Source organism: Myxocyprinus asiaticus, chromosome 9, assembly GCF_019703515.2.
Source record: "Myxocyprinus asiaticus isolate MX2 ecotype Aquarium Trade chromosome 9, UBuf_Myxa_2, whole genome shotgun sequence".
Classification (NCBI taxonomy): Eukaryota; Metazoa; Chordata; class Actinopteri; order Cypriniformes; family Catostomidae; genus Myxocyprinus; species Myxocyprinus asiaticus.
In genome coordinates, this window is record NC_059352.1 from 19,631,452 (window position 1) to 19,654,704 (window position 23,253).

At 38.5% G+C, this 23,253-nt stretch overlaps 1 protein-coding gene across 1 annotated transcript; it reads left to right on the forward strand.

The window, feature by feature from the left end:
* The first annotated feature begins 18,681 nt into the window (after positions 1-18,681).
* On the forward strand, positions 18,682-20,281 carry her6 (hairy-related 6). The gene is made up of 4 exons (XM_051706801.1): positions 18,682-19,031; positions 19,140-19,235; positions 19,335-19,422; positions 19,666-20,281. The coding sequence occupies exons 1-4, from the start codon at positions 18,924-18,926 to the stop codon at positions 20,184-20,186; spliced, it is 813 nt and encodes a 270-aa protein (XP_051562761.1). The 5' UTR covers positions 18,682-18,923; the 3' UTR covers positions 20,187-20,281.
* The last annotated feature ends 2,972 nt before the right edge of the window (positions 20,282-23,253 follow it).

Genomic DNA, 23,253 nt, shown 5'->3' on the forward strand with positions numbered 1-23,253 from the left:
GCAGAGTGAACGACAACTGCGTATATGTGCGCTTCATGGCGCAACTCATCAGATGTCCAGGGGAAGGCGACTTGCTGCTGCTCCCAAACGGCGTTTTTGAAGAGACAGCTGATTGCAAGGAATTAATTTGCATCTTTGTTTACACTGCACGCTTACTTATGCTCGTGTTCAAGGTGAAGTTATGGCCTCTGTCATCTCCTATTATACCCTATATTTATAACCTATAATAGTATTTTATATATAGTATTTATAAGATAGATAGACAGACAGACAGACAGACAAACAGACAGTATTTATAGTGTTGATTGTACTTGTATGTCATTGTGGTGTCATTACTTTTTTGGGACTTTCAGGAATGAAAAACGTACACGCAGGTTACTTTACTTCCTGAACGAGTGTGCACCCGAGTCCGAGTTGCTTTCACATTCACGCGAATGCCGGTCCGCATGACAGCTTTCACATTACCAATTTTTCATGAGAACTGTGCTCTGTTTCGAACTAAACTGCCAGTGTGAAAGCACCCTTAAATTCACTTAGCGACCTCTAGTGGCCGCTAGGGCAAATGTAACACTGGCACAGTAACTTCTGGGATAATTAGGAGGCACTTTTGGAGTCAGACCTCTTGTCATCACAGTCCTCTAGTTCTTTAGGAGATCTTCTCCTCTCCACTATGACTTTTGTATCTCCCTCAACTCGTGACCAAAGGACCAGTGGCGTTAAGACTACACAGGAAGCATGGCTTCCCCTAAAATTTCACAAGTAATGCAGTAAAGACACATTTTTATATCTATTTGCATTATTTCCATTGGATCTGCATCTGATTGCCTACTGGAAATTGGGTTTTCAATCAATATATTTTTGCATCTCCTGGAATGCCAGATTCTCTATGTGATGATTGATAGAACTCTCAAATTGGTGGGACTATGCAAAAAATGGCCAATAATAGAAACGGCAATGTATGTGATTAATGTAATGTATCATATGTAAAATCCTCGTAAAAGCTTGTATGAATTTACCAATCATAGCCCAGCCCTGCCCAGCTTTGTCTAAGCACAAGCTGGATTACCCTGTGCCAGTCACAAGAAGCTCTACCTCTCCATCTCCCTCTCCCTGCTTTTCTGCTCTTCCTTCTCCCAGAATGGCTATGAGATGTTGAAGGTCTTTGATCTATGGGTGAGATGTGTTGTTCAGTGAAGTGGGCGCCAGGCGGTACACCCCCCACCAAACGCACACTCTCTTATACACATGTGCGCGCGCGCACACACACACACACACACACACACACACACCCCATCAACCCCATCAGTTCTGTTCTCCCTGTGTGTGTGAACATGGTGGATTAGAGGCTCCTTCAGTTCTGCTAATGAAAGTTCTCGTTTGATCTGCAGGGCCCCAATTACCCTGCACAGGATCACCCATTTGAGTAGACCTTCCACTGACCCCACGTTTCTCAAACCCAGCCTGACTGTGACATTTTTTTAAACTAATTTTTATTGGTATTTGTTATTGGTCAAGTGTGTCATTTTTTCGATGTTCAGTACTTTTAAAATACTTTACCCAATGGGGTGAGTTTGGATTTGAACTACACTCACTGAGCACTTTATTAGGAACACCTGTACACCTACTTATTTGTGCGATTATCTAATCAGCCAGTTGTGTGGCAGCAGTACAATGCATAAAATAATTCAGATCGTCAGGAACTTCAATTAGTTCAAATCAACCATCAGAATGGGGAAAAAATGTGATCTAAGTTATTTCGAGCATGGTATGATTGTTACTGCCAAATGGGCTGGTTTGAGTATTTCTGTAACTGCTGATCTCCTGGGAATTTCACTCATAACAGTCTCTAGAGTTTACTCAGAATGGTGCCAAAAAACAAAACAAAAAAAAAAACCCAGTGAGCGGCAGTTCTGTGGATGGAAACGCCTTGTCGATGAAAGAGGTCAACAGAGAATGGCCAGGCTGGTTTGAGCTGACAGAAAGGCTATGGTAACTCAGATAACCAATTTATCTGTACAATTTTAGTAAGCAGAATAGCATCTCAAAATGCATAACACGTCAAACCTTAAGGTGGATTGGCAACAACAGCAGAAGTCCACGTCCGTAAGTGTATCTGTTTTGTTGACCAGTGGTAGAGAGTAATTATTTTCTCACTTCTGTTTGGTGATGCTAGTGAAGAAGAACTAACTTAATCTTTAAATCAGTTTTTAATACTCTGTTTCAGCAACATAAGAAATCTCAGATCTATCTATCTATCTATCTATCTACCTACCTACCTACCTATCTATCTGACTGTCTGTCTGTCTGTCTGTCTGTCCGTCTGTCCATCTGTCTATATCAGGTATAAACTTAAGGATTAAAAATCAGGATATGTGGGCAGCTATCTTACAAGGAAAGAGCTGGATAAACATATATATATATATATATATATATATATATATATATATATATATATATATATATATATATATAAATCAAATTGCGTGTGCCCTGAATATGTTTTCATATTTTATTATACATAAATCCTTGTATTGTATATGTGTGTATGTTGGTCTTTATTTTGGCCTGTGTGTATCTTTGCAAGTAGGCGTGTGTGTGGGTGTGCAGTGTTTGCCATAAGGAGAAGATACCTGGGAGAATAGCTTCTCAAACTCCCTTTGTATGAGTGAGCTCCTTGTCTTTGTAAAAAAGGAGAAAGAGGAAAAGTGAGTAAGAGAGAGCATAGCTCTGGGATAAGAGTATCTCTCTTGACCTCTGCCTCCTAATTCTGTTTTGGAGAAGTATTTAGACATTCACAAAGAAGGCATGAGGGAGACATTCACCAACATGCACATTTTATGGCTGCCTCTTACACAGATGGCTAAACAATGCTCAATAGCATTTATGAACTGCGTAAATATGACAAATGGCTTTGCAAAATAGCAGTAACAGTGTTGCCTGTGTTTTGAGGAGGATGGCAAGGCAGCGTAACACAACACATAGCTACAGAAGGCGTTTGTATGTGTGTGAGTATTTGGAGGGTGAAAATATATGAGTTGTGAGCCTGTGAGATGGAGCATGTCAAGAGATGGAAGAATAGGATAGGCAGATGAATTGATTTCTCCCCCTGTCAAGTTCACCACTCATCATACAGTAACGCGTCATGGTGCATTTGTGAATTAAGGAAGAAGTGCGCACAAGACAAGAAACTCCCTAAATAATAATAATAGAGCACAACAGTCTGGTTCCATAAGTATAAATCCCATTATTTGTTTTCCATAGGGGAACTGGTTAATAATGACCTTTAAAAAAAAAAGATGTACCGTGAGCTCAGAGGTTTGTCTGGTGAACTTCATTACCCATGCGCCTGAGGGTGAAAATCCACAAATCAGAAAATCGCAGCAAACAAACTGATGCACAACAAGCTAGCAGCAACTGTCCACTTCAACACACTCTCAAGGCAGAATCGTCAGGATTTGTACGACTTGGCTAATTCGTATGATATCGTGCGACTGAACTCATTTGAATTCCTATGACTTTAAGTTTTTCCTTGTTAATTTTTCTATAGTTTTTTATTCGACCAAGTCATTCGCAATGCTTTAAGGGATTGTAGTTCCTTCCCTCATGAAAGTGTAGGGAGCAAAACTTAAGGGTATAAAGTTTTAAAGTTCTAAGACATTGAATGGGATTTGGGGCTAATAGTGCCCCTCGATTTAGATTGCAGGGAGAACAGTGTGTGTGGAGTAGTCTTTGCTGGAGAGAGAGAAGCATGAGACGTACACTTTAATCCGGCGGGATAATTTATGAGGTTCACCTCTGATCATTCAATTACACAAGTGATGTGTTCACAAGAACTTCTCATCTGTGTCCTCCACTGAACTGTGGTGACAGATTGACAGAATAAATCAAGAACCCATGCAAAAAGCACTTGGTAAGAACCGTGAAGTGTTCGTTGTGATGTTACGCTCATAGCTCCCCAATAAACCAAGCATTACAAAAGACAATAAGTACACAGTCATGTACCTTTGTCTTTTTATCTGATTTTCTAATATTTTTTTTTTCTCCAAATCAAGGTAAGCAATAAAAAGTCTTCATTTACCACAGGTGTGATCAAGATGTGTTTTGCAGTAGAACCATTCTAAAAAGTATAAAAAGAAGACCAACAGAGTAAGATAAAGAAGAAACCAATTCAAAAAGTTTAGGATGTGAAGAAGTTGGATGAGAGGTCCGTGAATGGCAACAAACGGAACAACACAGTTGAAAAGAACCATTCAAAGATAAACACTGAATGAAAAATGCTTGGACTTGCTAACCGAAATGACTCACACTGAGAAGGGGGGAAAATGGAGGGAGAGTGGACGGGAAATGAGAGAAAACATATACTCGTCCCTCTTCTCAAGAGTCCCTACAACAGCGCAATGTGTGTGTGTCCAGGGCCTGGGGGGCCCTCTCTGCATGCCAGCGGGAGCCTATTTCCCTCTGAAGCACTCACTGGAGAGGCCCCGGCAGTTTGTTGTGTGATCTTATCTGGCGCGTGCCTGGGCCGCCCTTTCCCACACTCTGCACGCTGTGCTGTCAAGCATGGGGTGGGGTGGTGGGGAAGAGGGGGAAAAAGAGGCAAAAGGCCCCAGCTTGTCAACATTACATGGACTTGACAGCCGTGACATAACCCCCTACACCCAAACCTCTTCAATCATCAATACACTTTCTCCCCAAAACAGCATCTCTGTTGCGAGGCACTTCTTCACAATGTGGTGTACCCTGCTCTCCACAGGAGAGCTCCCCTCCAATCAATCTGTTTGCGCTCCCCGTTCACAGAAAGCAGCTTTTCACCATCTTGTGCTTTTCAATTTAATTCAATATCTTATAGGATTAGGTCACCCAGTCTGCCGCTGCCATCACTGGGAGTATGGAAACATTTCTGACATATTTGAGAGATCAAAAGGTCTATCTTATGAGTGAATAGAGGGTTTATAGTATTGTGGCATAATGACGGGACACTGCAGGAGAACCAAGCTGATGAAACAGCTCATGGAGACTCCGAACTCCCCCAAAATGACTATGTTTGGCTATGTCAAACAGTTAAAAGAATGCTATCTAAGTTGTATATGTGACAATTTACTTGACATTTCCTTGGCATTGACATTTCCTGTGCTGTGACATGCTATCCATCTAAAACTATTTTAAACAGCATTTTTTAATTCTTTTATAATTATTATGCATGCAGCTTTTATTGGCTTATATTTATTTGTGACACTGCAGGACCATTGAAAATGAGCTAGTGAAGGCAAAATGTCATGCATTAACAAGTATTGAGCATTAAGGATCTGTGTTATTTTGCTTTGTGCTCTATATTCCATTATACTGTAATGAGAAATCAGGAGAGAGTAAAGGGGAGGACATGTGGTAACATGACAGGTTGTCTTCTACAGAGTGCTGAGGACTGCAGTGGAGCGAAGGTGAGCATAGGGATAGCTGAGGAGACTCAGGGTCAACATATCACTGCCCTTCAGTCTCCTCAGGCTACAGTTGCTTCTGCAGCTGGGGAGGATCAATACTCTCCTACTTCTCTTAAATCCTGCTAAACTGAAAGAAAGAAAGAAAGAAAGAAAGAAAGAAAGAAAGAAAGAAAGTAAAAGATAGATCCAAAATAAACTTTCTGTCACACCTGTATTTTATATTTGTATACTGTATTTGCCAAATTGTATTTTGCATTATTTTGTATTACAAAATATGTGCATATACTATATTATATTGACTATGAAATTGCCATATTTTACTTTTTTATCTTGCATATTTGTGAGCGAATTGCGCTACTTGCAGCATCATATACTGTTCTAGACAAGCCGGTTTCCATCTCTCTATGAAACTGCACCTACACATTCAAAAAACATGATGTCTTATAATATTTTCTCCAAGGAACTTAAAAGATGTTTGGCCTTAGTCACCATTCACTTTCATTGTATGGCAAAAAGATGCAGTGAAAGTGAATGGTGACTGAAACTAATATTCTATACCTTGCTTTTTCTGTAAATGATGACAGAATTCAAATTTTTGTGTGAACTACCTTTAGGATTGGAACTTTTCAACTGGGGTAAAAGTTAGAAGATGCACAAGTTGCGACTAGCATTCTTACAGTTCAGTTTAAACCATATATTCTGTTTCAGTGCCTAATATAGTTACCAGCCAACTGGCGAGTGCATTTACTTGCCAAAGACAATTTTACTTGAATTTGGTGTTTGGCGAATGTTCATTTTGGACCTTCGAGAGATGAACAGGTTGTCTGACATACAAACCAACAGAGGCATGGAAGTACAGGCCTGCACACACATCACAGATGTTGCAGGCACTTACACTGGCAACTTGAAGTCAATTTCACTACATCACACACACACACACACATTGTCCTTAATGCACACCCATGCTTACATGGCTACCCACACATAGTTACATACTGCTTGGCTGTGCCCCTTATTTCTTCCTTTCCCACTCTTTCTCTCTGCCTCCTCTCTCTCTCTCTCTCTCTCTCTCTCTCTCTCTCACACACACACACACACACACACATGCACAGAGCTGTGCTCCTGTTTGTCTATGAAGGGGGCTCTGCGGGCTGTCTGGAGCCTCGTGCACAACATGATAGAGAAAGAAGGATGGAATAAGAGAGCGTTTGCTCATGGCTGATCTCTGATCTGACTTGCAGCAGAAGAAAGATAACACTTTTCCTTTTGCTCTCTCTTTCTCTTATACACTACTTCTCTCTGTCTTACTTTTCATTTCTCCCACTTTCTCCCAGACATGAGCCGATCTGAACCCAGGCCTCATCTGATTTCTCAAATACCCTTAAAGGAATTGAACATGAGACACTTACAGTACATTGCTAATGCACAGATTTCTGACACACCACACAAATTGTATATTTTGAAAGTGTGACTTGAAGCAAACGACTAGGCACTTCTGATCACGATCAGTTGCAAACATGCCTCCTTTATATGGATGTCAAGTTGAAATTGATTGATGCACTGAATTACACAGACATCTCTAGATCTACGACGTAAAGTTACTAAAGTAGGACAGAGTTAACTAACAATTCATTAAAACTATTGAAAGTATTTAGTTTGGAAAACAAGTTGCAATCCAGATGCATCTTCACAAGGACACTTTTGTTCAGCTGAGACAAGCTGTGCAGCTCAGCTAATTTGATTGTTTAGAAAGCATTATTTGATTACATGTTCTTGGACTGACTGCTGATTATTATAAACCACTGGAATACCTAAAAACATTCAAATGAATTTTTATTTGAATGCAATGGGATATAAGGTGCAGCTAGGTAAGATGTTTCACAATAGTTTAATATTTGTCCAAAATCAAAGGTGGTACAAAATTTTTAAGCACCAAAAAGGACATAAAGGCAGCATAAAAGTAATCCATACAATTTGAGTGGTTTAATCCATGTCTTCTGAAGATATATGATCATTTTGGGTGAGCCCAAATGGAACACAGTGCAGGCCTGCTCATTCCTGGTGTCATTATTGATCAATAAGACATTGCATTTTTATTTTTTAATCTTTATCATCAACCTTTTAATGACCACGGTGGATTTTAAAAGTATACCAAAAATCTCAACCCATGACTATTATTTTAACTACTGGCTGCATTTTCAAAATTGCCCACCTGTGCGTGAAAACCGCAAACTGGTAATACTGTGTCTGGTTTGTACAGCGTTCTGTGCATGCGTCAAGCACATGGAAGTATGTAAACAAGCTCCTCTCGTAAACATGCCAAAGTCATACAAGTTTGAAATGGATGAGTAAATGATGAGAAAACCTAAAAAAAAATAAAATAAAACAAAATAATAATTTTGGGTTGAACTATCCCTTAAATACTCAAATAAATATGCAAATACTATTTAAATGTTGGGTATTAATACATTGTGCCACATATAAACATTTGTTTGATACTTTCATATTGTTCTCTACCCTCACACAAAAATCAGAGAGGAGGATTGCGCCCTTTCTGTCACATTCCCTTACATCATGGCTGCCCATGGCTGCTCATAATCCCCTGACTGGAACATTCATTAGAAATCAGAGCTTTGTGCCCTGGGGGCCAACCATGACTTTCCCAGGACAATTAAAGTTACTTAGGAGGAGAAAAAATGGGGTTCGCTGCAGAGTAAAATGAAGGAAGTGAAGAAAGAGAGAGCAACAGAGGGGGAGGGATGAAGAGATCCTTCAAAATCTGGCCAGAGACAGTCGGACTGCATTGGACCTGGATTACTGGAGTAATTGGCCGATGTGTGGGAAAAAAATCAAACCCTGATGAACAGTAACTTCTCTGTATAATTTATGCAAAGCTTTGGTGGTGCCTTCTTTTTGATAAGCCACTAAATACTGTCCAGTTGGCTCCTTGCTTCCTGCAAAGCATGAATTAGGCTCAACTTCAAGTGTCCCAAAATAAATAATTGAGAAATTTTAAGGAAAATGGGAATCTGGCCAGTAGCAACCTGAATGGAAAGGGGTGTGTTCTGTATATGACTGGGAGGAGGGTTTGTGATGGTCTTTGAGATAGGGAACACTCCTTATCTACAGAAGGACCCAGTTTGACAGATGTTGTTATCTGGACTGAAAATGTCAGAGATGCTCTTTAATCTAGTTATAGGTCTTGCTCCAGGACATAGGATGCAGAGGTTACATCAAGCAACCCACTGAACCTTTGACCTAATGCTGACCCTACATGTTTTAGCTGTCTGTGATTCTGTGTCATTGATAAAAATAAAAATAAAATGTAGCTACTCTTACTCCACTGAAAGTGTGGATCTACTTTTGTGAATCACATAATGAGGCTGTTTTAGTCAACACATGCAGGTGAATTTGTTTCAAATTACATTAAGAGCTTAGCTTAATAGCATGCACCTTACTAATGATGAAAGACAGTATTATGAATAATTGATCATTTAAAGAATCACTGGTAAACACAACAGGAAAATAACAACTGGGTTCTTAAGGGCAAATCATTAGGCTACAACAGACAATGATGAGACAGGGAATGTAATGCATAACACCGGCAGTGTGCTTGTTTTAATGAAAAGTACAAGTGACAGGTATCTCGCCTTGGGGATTAAGTCCATTAGTGTCAAATAATGTAATGTTAACAACATAGTCTCATAACAACTTGTAATAATTTGTACAAGATGGCATAATTGTGAGAAACTTTAAGACTTGGTTTGCACAAAAAAGTAGGACTTTTATTCCCATAGAGACCAAGCGATCAACAAACAGAATTTAAAATGATACAATGAAGGCATCAAATTTTAGCTAGCCTCCTATCCATCATTTATTTCAACCTCCTGAGACCCGAGCGTGACTGCTGTGTGCAGTTTTCATTTCCCCTTTTGATTTGTAAATAGTAGAACCTAATAAAAAAACAAAAAAAAAAAAAAAAAAAAAGAAAGAAAAAAAAAGAAATCTAGAGCAAATAGTTTTCCTAATAATTGATGTCCACATATTTGGACAGTGGAACTAAGTTGTGAAATTTTAAATAATACCAAGCTATAGAAAGTCTGATATATATATATATATATATATATATATATATATATATATATATATATATATATATATATATATATATATATATATATTAAAAGCATTTTACCAATCAGAAATTAGTATAATTAATTCTGATTCAAAGTGATTGCCAGCATCCTCCAATCACTGCCAATCATGTTAACATAAAATTATACATTATAAATTCTGAATCTACTGTATGTACTGATGCCCATTGTCCAATGTCTGCTAAACATGTTGAGTGGTCCAAACATCATCTGCAGCCTGAAACTGAACTTTTGGTCAGATTTTAGGAGTGAATGCTGCATAGGAAATCAATAGCATGCTCCCTTGCTTCCTATTTAGTGAATGACTTAACCTCCAGTGTGCTGTCTGTCTGCACTGGTCTCAGAATAGTTTGAAATGCACCTTATATTTATCCTAACTCCGTATAAAGACCCTGAAAGCAAATGTTTTTTTTTTTCTCAATGTGACTGAACAGAAAATATACAGTAGGATTTCTACTAAAACCTAGCGCTATTGTACACTACAATGTACATTGTGTTTAACAGTGTGCCATTTCGCGATACATCTTTAAAATTGCATATCGGATGAAACTAGAGACTCTAATCTTTTGACTCAAAAATGTTTCAGTGAAAAAGCTTATTTAGGTTTCTTTCCAGATGTATTTTTTTTGGCATTTCTCCCAAAGACAAACTCCTCTGTGATCGGCACCATGTTGTTTTGTCACATGACTCATTATGTCAAATGTTTAACCCTTTACTGACAGCCCAGAGTTTTCTGAACTGAGATCAGTTGGTTTAAATGAATTTAAATTATGCGTTGCATATAACGAAGCCAAAACACAATGTCCACGCAGTAGGATGCAGGATCGCACAAGGTTATGAAATAAACATCTGTGAACAAATTTGGTTACTCATTCCATATTTATTAATGCAATGCAAATGACTGATATATGTCAATAACCTGCAATATGCTTTCCTCGTCTCATTCGAAACTTATTGTTCTCTTCTGTGGTGGGCTACTTATTTTCCTTTCAAAATCATGTTTAGGTTTAGGGTTTGGGTTGGGAGTTAAATTTAGGAAGAATCATTACAACAACGTTCGTTGGTTTGTTTATTTTCTCTATATGTGTAAAAGTCATACCATTTTGTACAAGAATCGTATGATTTTATATGATTTTGCCATTTCGTACTCTTGTCATGAGACTGGGTTAAGTGTAAACTAGTAAACTGCCAGTGATGTAGGGAAGTCTGATGCCTTGTATATTCATTAAAATTATGTTTTGGGGGGTTTGGGTAGCTCAGCGAGTATTGATGCTGACTACCACCCCTGGAGTCACAAAGTTCGAATCAAGGGTGTGCTGAGTGACTCCAGTCAGGTCTCCTAAGCAATCAAATTGGCCCGGTTGCTAGGGAGGGTAGAGTCACATGGGGTAACCTCCTCATGGTCGCAATTAGTGGTTCTCACTCCCAATGGGGGACGTGATAAGTTGTGCATGGATCGCGGAGAGTAGCATGAGCCTCCACATGTGGAGTCTCCGTGATGTCATGCACAAAGAGCCACGTGATAAGATGCGTGGATTGACTGTCTCAGAAGCGGAGGCAACTGAGACTTGTCCTACGCCTCCTGGATTGAGGTGAGTAACCAAGACACCACGAGGACCTACTTAGTAGTGGGAATTGGGCATTCCAAATTGGGGAGAAAAGGGGATAAAATTTAAAAAAAAAAAAAAATACAAAACATGTTTTCAAAACATATCGTGATAATGAATAATTTCAACTATTACATACATTTATTCACACATTTAAAATCAGAATTTATACAGTACAGTAACTTTTGATCATCTGTAGGCTTGTAAATCAGATCAGTCTAGGGCTAATCCCTTTTATGAGTGAAACTACAACTGAAACCAATTCTCGATCACAGGCATCTGTCTATACTGGCAATGAGACTGTAAATTCTGAGGGTGAAAGTTGATGCTCCAACAGGGCTAAGCTAGCCACTTTGTCCAAGGGGAGACAATGGATCTTGAATGGGAGTGAGACTAAGAGGCCAGATTCAGTGTTAATACGGCCAGAGGGAAAGGGGAATGTGATTGGGAGGTGCAAGGTGAAACCTGGGGAGAATGTGCCAGCGATGAGGTCATGTGTGTGTGAGTGCTTCTGTACAGGTCACAATGAATAGTCTAGGCTACAATGAGCAACAGGCCAGGAACTCAAAGGCGGCATATGATGTCATGAGAACTTGTGAGTGGCTGCTGGCTAGAGAGAAAAGGGCGATGTTTTGAAAGACTTTGTGTCCTTGCCAGTGTATAAACATGGATCAATGCTGAATCAATTATGATTGCAGAACCTTTTTTATTTATTTATTTATTTTTAAATGTCATTTTAAAAATCTATTTTGAGAGCTGAAAAAAAAATGGAATGTTTTTGAAACCTCAAAAAACATAATTTTTGCAATTCCATTTGATAATGCTAGTGGCACAAAATAATGCATGTCAGCTTTAAATTGTTGTTCACTAAGTGCATTTAGTAAAAATGTAACACCTTTTAAAGAAAAACGTAAAGAAATTGACAAATATGTAAACTTGCGGTGACAAGAATGGGACGGAGAATTGTTGCTGTTGCGCGGGAGGCAGAGTCATTTTCAGTTCTTCAGAACTTTCAGACAGTGACACTTGACCTTCTCCAGTACTAAAAGAATATGACAGCCGAGAAGCTGGAGGAAAAAAGCAGAGAGAGACAAAAGCCACACAAAGTGCAGTCTGGCACCAAATAGTTAGTTTGCAATCAACGTCAGTCATCCCTCCTGTAGAGACAGTTTGATTTCTACTTTTCAAATGAGGCGTTTATTTCAAGGCCTGATAATAGGGCGGCAAAATTGAAATTGGCAGCTCGACAATTTACAGATAATAGTGCACTGCACAGGAGATCATGTGAATAGTGCTTTTTTTACCCCCTTTTTTGTCCAAGACTTGATAGAGAGAGAAAGAGAGCGTGTGGCTGCATTTTGTGTGAGAGTGTGTGTTTGTGTGCGAGTATGTGCATGTGCATGAAGGGAGAAAGAGAGAGATGTTTCAGTCACGTTACAAAAGGAAACGTTTAAAAAAAAGTGGGCAAGACAAGGTAAAACTAGACAAAAAGCATATAATGTTGGAAATGGGGTAGAAGTGCACTGGGTGGGCAATATCGGAGGGGGGTAGAGCTCTTTAATGTTCCTGGCAGAGAACCAGCGGAGGTCTCAAGGTTATCCTGGCTTTGCAAACTCCCACGGGAAAGGTGGTGAAGTGAGAGGAGGTGGCTGGGCTGGATGGAGGTGGAGGGAAGGTGGGTCAAACTACAATCTTCTGCAAGAGCAAAGCTCATGAACCAGGGGTTTGCAATCTAGGGACCTGGCCTTGCTTGAGGTGGAGGTGCAACTGTGTCCCTTGCAAATTTTCAACATCTGCTTCACAAATGATATATGGACAGGAGGTTTAAACACAGAGGCCAAGTAAGACTTAAACAGGAATAATTAAATTATGCAGATTCAATCAATGCACACAATACAATTGCCTAGAAGCATTGTTGCAATCTATAGGGTAAAAGCCAAATTGTACATTGAGAAAGCAAAGATCCTGAAAAAAACTTTTACCTTATTAGAGCAATGTAGATATTACAGAAGTCTTGAAAAGCTTCTATTTCTTTTAATGACATAATGCTAGCTATAACTGAATTTTATAGAATAAGAGAAAAGATTCACTATATGGGTGAATACTGTTTTATTACTCTTAAAATTCATTCAGTACTACATTGAGATAAAAAAAATTCCAAATATATATAGTGTGTGTATATATATATATATATATATATATATATATATATATATATATATATATATATATATATATATATACACACACACACACACACACACACACATAAAATCTCCAGTCAGGTGATATGACACTATTCTATACAGTATACACTAATAGTTGTTTAAAAAAAAAAAAAAAAAAAAAAAAAAAAATATATATATATATATATATATATATATATATATATATATATATATATATATATATATATATATATATATTGTTTACTCCAAATAAGCGTATTTTTTTATTTATTTATTTATTTATTTTTTACTATTCTTACTAATTTTAATTAAGCTACCGTTTCTCTTGAAACCCAAAAGTTGTCATTAATAAAAATACAAAATAAAACATTTAAGTGGTCCTAATTAAACAGTACTTGAAATGTCACATTTTTAAATCATAACTCAAATATATACATTCTTTAAACTTTGGCTTTGAATACTACTTATTCAGAATTATCAAGTACAAAATAACATCTGTGTGGAATACACTTGCACTTGATTAAGATTTGTTTGCTTGGTCAAAGCAAGAGGAATGTTTGTAGAAAATAATGATTATTTAAAAATGTATACAGTTTTAATTCTTATGACTATATTTTTTGTTTTGTTATAGCTGGTTGATAGTTGTGATTTGTGTGAAGTCACCATTAGGGTGATTAGTGTTACCTCTGGTGAAATTTAAACCATTCTTCTTTTCTTAATTGTAACAAAAGTACAGATTTTTGTGCACTAAGATGTACTGAGGGGATGTACTGATGTGCCTTATGACTAAACGAGATTTATGTCATAATTTCCCTTTTGCTCTTTTAGATGTGCTATAAATCAATTTAATTAATTAAAAAAAAAAGGTTAGTTTACTTGAGCCTTGAGCTTGAGTCATTTTTATTTGTATAGCGTCTTTCACAACACACATTGTTTTAAAACATTGTTTTAAAATCATGCATTAACAGAAAATGAAACTGCAATATCTATAAAGTCTTAGAGTCATCATTGTGTAGTTTGATTAAATACAATTATGAAGTCTGTATAAAAATAAGTAATTAAATAATAATTGCATTTAGAAAAAATAATTGTATTTTTTAAATTGCATTTAAAAAAGCATGCAAACTGATTGCCTTAAAAAAATTAAGGTCAACTAATTGATTTTACAGTGATATAGATATGTGAATTAAAAATAAATAAATAAATAATAATAAATAAAAAAAAACTCCCAGATATTAAAATAAGGCCTTGTTTCAAAATTATTACTAAGGTTTTGATATGTAAAATCAGCCAGTCTCAGGTGAAGGTAAAGATGAGTTTTCATCAATCCTGCTGTTTATTTACACTTTTCAAATGCCTGTTAAAGATCATTTATTCAAGGCATTGCTGACAATTGAAGTAGGCCCATGTCTTCTATAGTTTATCTACAGTAAACAATAGGATTTCCTGAAAAGAAAACAGGCATGTTCCTTCACCTTTAATTCAATTGCAGCAAGATCAAGATCTTTTTCGTAAACAAAAACCAATTGCCCTGGCCATTGTGTGGAGAATATTTCTTTATCTCCAGGGTTTAGTAGATACTATCACCAGTGAGTGAAAGACAACTATCAGCTTATCTTAAACTTGAAAAGAATGCTTTCAAACTGTAAAAATACAAAATATGTTTGCGGTCTAACTGAGACAGTCCCAAATGAAAGATTTAATTAAATTAAACGACATATACTGAGCGCTAAATGGTGCATTAATGCACAATAAAGCATTTTGAAAAGAGTATTCATGCATATATCTGAGCCAGAAAGTGTACTGTCTCTATTGGAAGGCTTGTCATTAGCAAGAGTGCCCCAGGCTTGTTAATTCACTCACCGCCCAAACCAGTTGAGCCTGGCAGCCAGATACTCATACTCACGTAGTGACCCATGACCCAGTCTCTACTGCCTCCTCCACACAACACACAGCCCCTGGTACACTGCTCCATGGGAGAGCACTAGAGAGAACTTGGCTATGCTTTACTAAAGATCCCCCCCAAGGCACACGCTTCTCCCTTGCCACAAAAACAGCAGCAGCATCCAAAGCGAGCCCAGAAAGGCTTGAATCACCACTGCGCTAGGCATCAGTTTGAAAAACTCCCCAGCTCCTGTAAAATACAAAACACAGAACGCTAATATCTGCAAGGCTGATGGTGACCCGAATGATCCGTGTGTGTGTGTGTGTGTGTATGAAGGTGTGTTTTTGTCTAAGGGAATTTACATGTAGGTGTGTGCATGTGTGTGAAGTACACTATGAATCAACGCTTTATCACGCCCCTGCCTTGGATCCCCTCAGGCCTTCCAGGCTGTGCTGTTCAGAGCTCTGCTGCTGTGTGTGAGTATGTGGTGGCAATGTTCCTCCACTCGCTCTGATGAGGGGAGGAGGGCGCTGCTACGTCTGCTCCGTGGGAAGACTGCTGGAGGGTCTCCAAAGCAACTCATACTCCCCTCTCTCATCTCTCCCACCTCTTGTTTCTTTTTCTTTCTCCCTCTCTCTGTACTTGTACGGTCTTGGTACTGGAGGAAACTTTGACACCCTCTCACATTTTTGCACATCAAGTGAATATACGAACAGACTAAAGACACTTACTTTTAGTCCAGAATTCAACAACTTTTTGTTCATATCTGTCAATTTATGTCCAATAATGTATTTCAATAAGCCATCAAAAATGAATGACTGCTCTTTAAGTGAGGTTGACACTCTGACACCATAATTGCCGGCTGCTGACCATTTTTAAAGAGAGTCCTATAAGCTGTCAACAGCAGCTTGCTTTTGTCAGCTGGCATTCAACAGTGGCTTACACATGAACTTTACACTGGCTCTGTGATTGCAGCCCAGCTTGTTTGGGAGCATGCTATCTCCCACTTTCTCACGTACTTTGGCCCTGATTGCATTATTGCTGTGTGTGGACAGCCATGGTTGAGAGACCTCGATAAAGATATGATTCGTAGGAGTGGGGTGGAGTTGGGCAAGAAGGGGGTTGCAGTGGGAAGTGTGAGTGTGTGTATGTGGTTACGTGAGTAAGCAAGATAGAGCGAGATAGAGAGGTGAAGCGGTGACAAAAAGGCAAGTGATCTGAGCCAACCACAGAGAGCTATATGCAATTGAAACTAAGTAAATGAAAGTGTTGTATTGACTATAATTAGTGATGCTAATAAAATTGCCAATAAAACTAAATACTTAAGGACTATTCACATAGTCATAATTAACTTGCAATTGAAAGTATGCTGTTTTTATTGATACAAGCATCAATTAATTCAATAAATCAGTGATTTTTACACACACAAACTATGAGCCTATTTTTCCCATAATAAAAGCATGATCTCACTAAAGGTAACACTGCAGGAAAACACACAGGTGCTCAGGGGGGTAAAGGGAGGGACAAAGTAACCTGCCCGTAATTCAATGCACCCTCTAGATCCCTAATGCAACACGAGCATGAGAAAGTTAGTCATGCGGATACGAAAGGTTTCAAAATCTACCGGTCTTTGTCTGCCCGACATCAATACATTTGTTTTGCGAGTCCTTTACAAGTGTGAGAAAGAGCGATGAATCCGTGTCGCAGTGTAAACACATCGGACATTGAGTCGTTTGGGCATCATATATTAAGACGTAGGCTATAGCAAATACCTTGCAATGTGTTTAACACGAACATTGTATATAAAGTGTTATCAATAATTACATTCTTATAGCAAAAACGAAGGAAATCTGATTAGTAAACACACACTAATATAACAACCCAGACTGTTCAGCAGCCTGCCATTATGATGTATCACGCTCGTGAACTGCTGGCGAACCCCCGGCGCTCTGTCCCGCAGACGCGCGCTAAAGCCGTCAGGAGCTGCGCCTTCCCCCGCCGCTTGCGCGCCACGTGTCGCGGGGTCTGCAGCAGCTGGAGACTCTCACCTCTGTAAATGTGCATATCAGATGGCTGGCAACCCACAGCACTCACTCCAACCAGAGTCTGAACTGTTAGTGGATTATGACAGACCGTTAACAACCGACAATCTGTTAGTTTATGGCAGTGTTCTAAACTACATCTGCACATTCTATATTTCCTTGTTTACTTTACCTTCTCATCACCACTCAACTAAAACTATGTGAACTGTTCAAGGTTTCGGTCAAAATGTGTTTAAGTATCGGACTTTTTGTAACATAAATAAAGGTAAGAAGCAGTGAAGGCAGATGAGAAAAACAAATAGATACACTAATTAATTTTGTGTGGCGTTTGTTTACGAACTCATCTTTGGATCATAAAATCATGACCTAAATAAGAGCCAAGTCTGTCACAGACACAGTCAAGGACACTATCCGTGCCATGCGCGCGCTCAGTCTGAAATATCTTCACACTGGCTCGCATTCCGATAAGCCCGATCGAGCTCTCAGTGGGCGTGGTTTTCCCAGGCTTTTAGAACAGCAGCTGCTATTTACCTTCCCTCTAATGTAAACCACCACCGCCATCCCTAGCCCGCCAGCCAAACCTCAACCACTGCGGTAATAAAACATCCTGGCACGTGCTCCACATTCACAATAGCGATTGCGAGTCGACAGATGTCAAAATGCCAACAGCAGCTACGCGCTTAAAGAAATACACCGCTTTTAACTTGGGAGAATAAACAAAACATGTTGGACCTCAAGTGTAACATATGCACATTCCTCTTCTATATTAAATGTTTATTCACTGTTCATTCAGATTTTATAAAACATTCACCACACTCAAAACTTATGTTGGTTTTACTTATCATTAAACATAATGAAATTGATATCTTGCGTTCTGTACTCCAAGCAGTTTATTTCGATTGTAGAAAGTACCAAACTGAATTAAATTATATTTTAGCTACCTTTGTTTTGTTTTTCTCAAATAATGTAATAATAAACAACACTTTCTGTATACAGCATATAGGCTAATTTCTGTAATGAGGGAAAATTAACATATTTTTAGTTTACTTATTTGGTTTCAGTGGATCTAAGATGTGTATTTAATAATAATTAGGCTACAAAGTTTGCTGTTGCTATCCGGAGACTGGCTCTTAAGTGTTAATAAGTAAACGGAATGATTGAAGGCAGTCCCGGTTGTGCCTTAAACCGGGCGTGCGCTATTGGCCACCCGCTCAAACGCTAAACAACCAATGGAGGGGCGCCGACCACGAGCCATCCTCCCCTCGGGCCGCGTGTCCCTCACGCTGATTGGTAGAAAGTTACTGTGGGAAAGAAAGTTTGGGAAGTTTCACACGAGCCGTTCGCGTGCAGTCTGAGATATAAATAAGACCAACACGACGCCGAGGCAGGCAGTTGCTACGACCACTGGCAAACAGTGAAACCAGAGACTGTGACATCATTGCCGCAACATTTGAACTCGGGACACTTCGTGCGGATATCCATTCATATCTGGAACTGTATCTGCGTACACTTAACAGCGTTTACTCCAGTAGAAGATACTATAGTGGAGGATTTCTTTCTTTTTTTTTTTTTTTTTTTCAACATTTTTGAGGATAATTCCAAGAGAAGATGCCTGCCGATATCATGGAAAAAAACTCCTCTTCTCCGGTGGCCGCGACTCCGGCAAGCATGAATACTACACCTGATAAACCCAAAACGGCTTCAGAACACAGAAAGGTTTGTATTGACATTAAACTGAACCTGCCATTAATACTGCAAGGCATATTTCCTTTTAACTAATTGGTCGCGGAATGCAAATTAATGCATGTTTCATTTGCTTTTTAGTCTTCTAAACCCATTATGGAGAAAAGAAGAAGAGCCAGAATCAACGAAAGCTTGGGGCAGCTGAAAACGTTAATCTTGGATGCTCTCAAAAAAGATGTAAGTACTGAATTTAGAGTCCTCACATAACATCTGGGTTAAATATTGGTGCATTTCCTCACATTGTCTCCTATCTAATTCAAACTATTTTGCACACAGAGCTCTAGACACTCAAAACTTGAGAAGGCGGACATCCTGGAGATGACAGTGAAACATCTTAGAAACATGCAGCGTGCCCAAATGACTGGTAAATCCCCCTACTCTAATGGATAATCTCGGAATAAATAGTTTAATGAGAACTTCCAGATGTGTGCGGGTTTCGCGGGGTTTCACATCGTGTTTCTCTGTTAAAAGACAGTTTAATCATGAATAAATGCATGTTTAATTGGTGCTGCAATTTAAGTAGTATGAATCCCATTGAAGGTAGTACCATGCATGTTCAGGGATTCTAGAGTATCGGAACTAATGTCTTTCTTCATTTTCTCAACAGCTGCCCTTAACTCGGATCCCACCGTTCTTGGGAAATACAGAGCTGGATTCAGCGAGTGCATGAACGAGGTGACACGGTTCCTCTCCACCTGCGAAGGGGTTAACACCGAGGTCAGGACCCGGCTGCTGGGTCACTTGGCCAGCTGCATGACACAAATCAACGCAATGAACTATCCAACACAGCACCAGATACCTGCCGGGCATCCTCATCCAACCTTCAACCAGCCCATGGTTCAGATCCCAAGCGCGGCTCAGCAAGCCAACGTGGTGCCCCTAAGCGGAGTCCCCTGCAAAAGTGGGTCTTCCTCCAACCTGACTTCTGAGGCAACTAAAGTATACGGAGGTTTCCAGCTTGTGCCAGCAACAGACGGACAGTTCGCCTTTTTGATCCCCAACGCTGCCTTTGCTCCGAACGGCCCTGTTATTCCAGTGTACGCCAACAATTCCAGCACACCGGTTCCAGTGGCCGTGTCTCCAGGCGCACAGTCCATCACATCAGATTCCGTTTGGCGGCCTTGGTAGACTTTAATGGCAGAAAAAAAAATAAAAAAATAAAAAAAATAAAAAATAAATAAATAAATAAATAATAATAAAAAAAAAAAAAAAAAAAATACAAACTCGTAAAGACTCTTAAAGACTAACTACACTTGTTTTCTTTGTTCAGCGTTACATTTTACCTTTTTGTTTTCCTTTTTTTTTTTTTTTTTGTATAAAATGTGTTTTAAGAGATGATGCACTATATTTGTATAGCTCAAAATGGAGAGAAGTTCATATTGAAATAAGTTTTGTATTGTTGGATTCCGTTCATTGCATTTTTATATTTGCGGTGTCTTTTCTACGTTGTGATGCCAAAGATATGTTGAATGCGCTTTCCAGTGTCTTCTTTTTGGAAGATGAATAAATATATATATATATAAATCAAAGTTTGCTTCAGTGGTTATTCTAAAAAATATATATTATTATTATTTTTTTTTTAAGTTGAAAGTTTAACAAAGTCATCGTTTCGAACCTTGAAATAAGAACTCACTCGGGCCGTATTGCAAGCCAAATTAGTAGTCTGGAAAGGAACTTGTTTTTTTTTTTTTTTTTTTTTTTTTTTCAGATATTTTAAAGCATGAATTGAGGAAGACGAAGGGATATTGCAATAAGACTGATGTTAAATCACGCATGTTTAGCCTACAATCATAGTCATAGTACAACTTTGTGATACAGCTTTTAGATGGATGGGGAAAGCTCCCGTATGTTTTTAAGGGTGCATTTGCTGACACTTTAGAATTCAAGAGTTAACTAATATTTGTTGGCTACTAATTATTATAGGCTAAGCATATTTTCTCTGAAACATCTGATAAAGGACAATGGGTTGTATTTAAAATGAGCACTTTAGTAAAAAAAGCTTTACCTTTTTCAATAAACATTTCGTTATTATTTATGACGAATTGGCCTAGTAATGCAGAATGCAAAGTAGTGGAAGGTTAGAATACAGGCCAACTGCGAGATGTAAATAAAGCTTTTTTTTATCACATTGAGTTTCAAATAAATAGTAGAACATCATTATTATGTGGTTCGAGAGTCTGTAGGTGCTTTATGTGTGAGAGAGACGGCCAGCAAGAACCTGAAGCAGAATGTAAAGAGTTGTGCTACAGCTACAAAGTTAACTATAGGCGCAGGAGGGACGGCTGCATAAGAATTCATTTCACGACCATTTAGCGCCATCTAGCAATCCAAGCGTGAACTACACCTGTTGAGCCACAGAGCGATGGGCTGGTCACGTTTGAAAGTCAGTGCTTGTTTGGCAATTTCTGGCTACGTCTGTTTAATATTTTTGTTATTTATTTGTTTGTTTGTGAACAAAGACGTTACAGAGTCTAAGAGTGCTTAAAGGGATAGTTCACTCAAAAATGGAAATTATCTCATTATTTACTCACCCTCATGCCATTTCATGTGTATGACTTTCTTCTGATGAACACAAGCAAAGATTTTAAAAAGAATATCTCAGCTCTGTAGGTCTTCACAATGCAAGTGAATGGGAACCAACATTCTGAAGCTCAAAAAATTACATAAAGGCAGTGTAAAAGTAATCCACAATACTCCATGTCTTCAGAAGTAATATGATAGTTGTGGGTGAGATCAATATTTAAGTCCTTTTTACAATACAATTCTCCTCCCTGCCCAGTAGGTGGCAAAATGCACAAAGAATGCAAATTGCCAATAACAAAAGAAGAATGTGAAAGTGGGTATTGATTGTAAAAAAAGGACTTAAATATTGATCTGTTTCTCACCCACACTTATCATATCGCTTCTAAAGATAGGGATTTAACCAATGGAGTTTTATGGATTACTTTTAAAATCTTTTATATGCTTTTTGGACCTTCAACATTTTGATACCCATTCACTTGCATTATGAGGACCTACGGAGCTGTGATATTTTAAAAAAAATCTTCAGTTGTGTTCAACAGAAGAAAGAAACACAACTGGGATGGCATGAGGGTGAGTAAATGATTAGAGAATTTTTAATTTTGGTTGAACTATTGCTTTAAGACTTGTTTAGTAATACATATTCATGTTCCTTGTATTAATTCCATGTTGATCTCTTTATTAATTGATGGCAGTTTACTGCATACTTATTACAGTTGTATATATTTACACAATTCTTACATGTGCATCTTTAAAAACACACACACACACACACACACACACACACACACACACACACAAAAAAAAAAAAAAAAAAAAAACTCCACAAATCACATCGTTATCAGCCAAGCTTGAATACACGTCAAAGGGATAGTTCACCCAAAAATGATACATTTTCAGTCATCAATTACTCACCCTCATGTTTTTCCAAACCTGTGTGATTTATTTATTTATTTATTTTTGTGGAACACAAAGGGAGATCTTAAGCAGAAGGTTAGTCTCAGTCACCATTCACTTCCATTGTGTACGAAGATATCATTTTAATTTTTGGATGAACCATTCTTTTAATTTTGCTTAGATTTTATACTACAGGTCTTTTTTTTTTTTTTTTTTGGCTCAACACATCTAGCTATCTATGACATACTGCAGAAATATTTATATACAACTCTAATGGCTTTATCACGTAATATGGTAAAACACTTGACATGATGAAACGTTTCCTTCTCGATGCACCCCTGTGTTTTCCATGTGTTTGTTGCCTTAAGCTACTTCAGTGTGGCTATTCTTTGAAGGGGGTGTTCCAGGTGTTCGCAATTACCTGCTATGAGGCACAAAGTGTGGATAAGTGCAATCATTTTGAATTTCCATCACACCTTTAGTGGTACCGAGAGTAGAGAGATTAAAACCATATGTTAGGAAAGCCTGTGAGGACATGCTCATCTTAAATGCAGGCAAAGTGTACAGTGACTGTGTGAAAAACACTGCTTTCCTCACCCTGACTGCAAGCACACCACCATCTCAAAATATCTACAATGTTGTGGTGGTCCAAGCATTAATTTCCTGTTTATTTCAAGGTCACAGCTGGATCGAGAGGCAAGCGGCACAACCCAGGAAACATCCAAACCCTTCTGGTTTGCCTACAACGGAGTATAGGTATACACCCCTCCCCACCTCA

Bases quoted from the DNA above. Each gene is read 5' to 3' on its own strand.
- her6 (XM_051706801.1), top strand. From the start codon at position 18,924: ATGCCTGCCGATATCATGGAAAAAAACTCCTCTTCTCCGGTGGCCGCG. The intron at 19,236-19,334 runs GTAAGTACTGAA...TTTTGCACACAG, and splicing joins TGGATGCTCTCAAAAAAGAT to AGCTCTAGACACTCAAAACT. The intron at 19,423-19,665 runs GTAAATCCCCCT...TTTTCTCAACAG, and splicing joins GCAGCGTGCCCAAATGACTG to CTGCCCTTAACTCGGATCCC.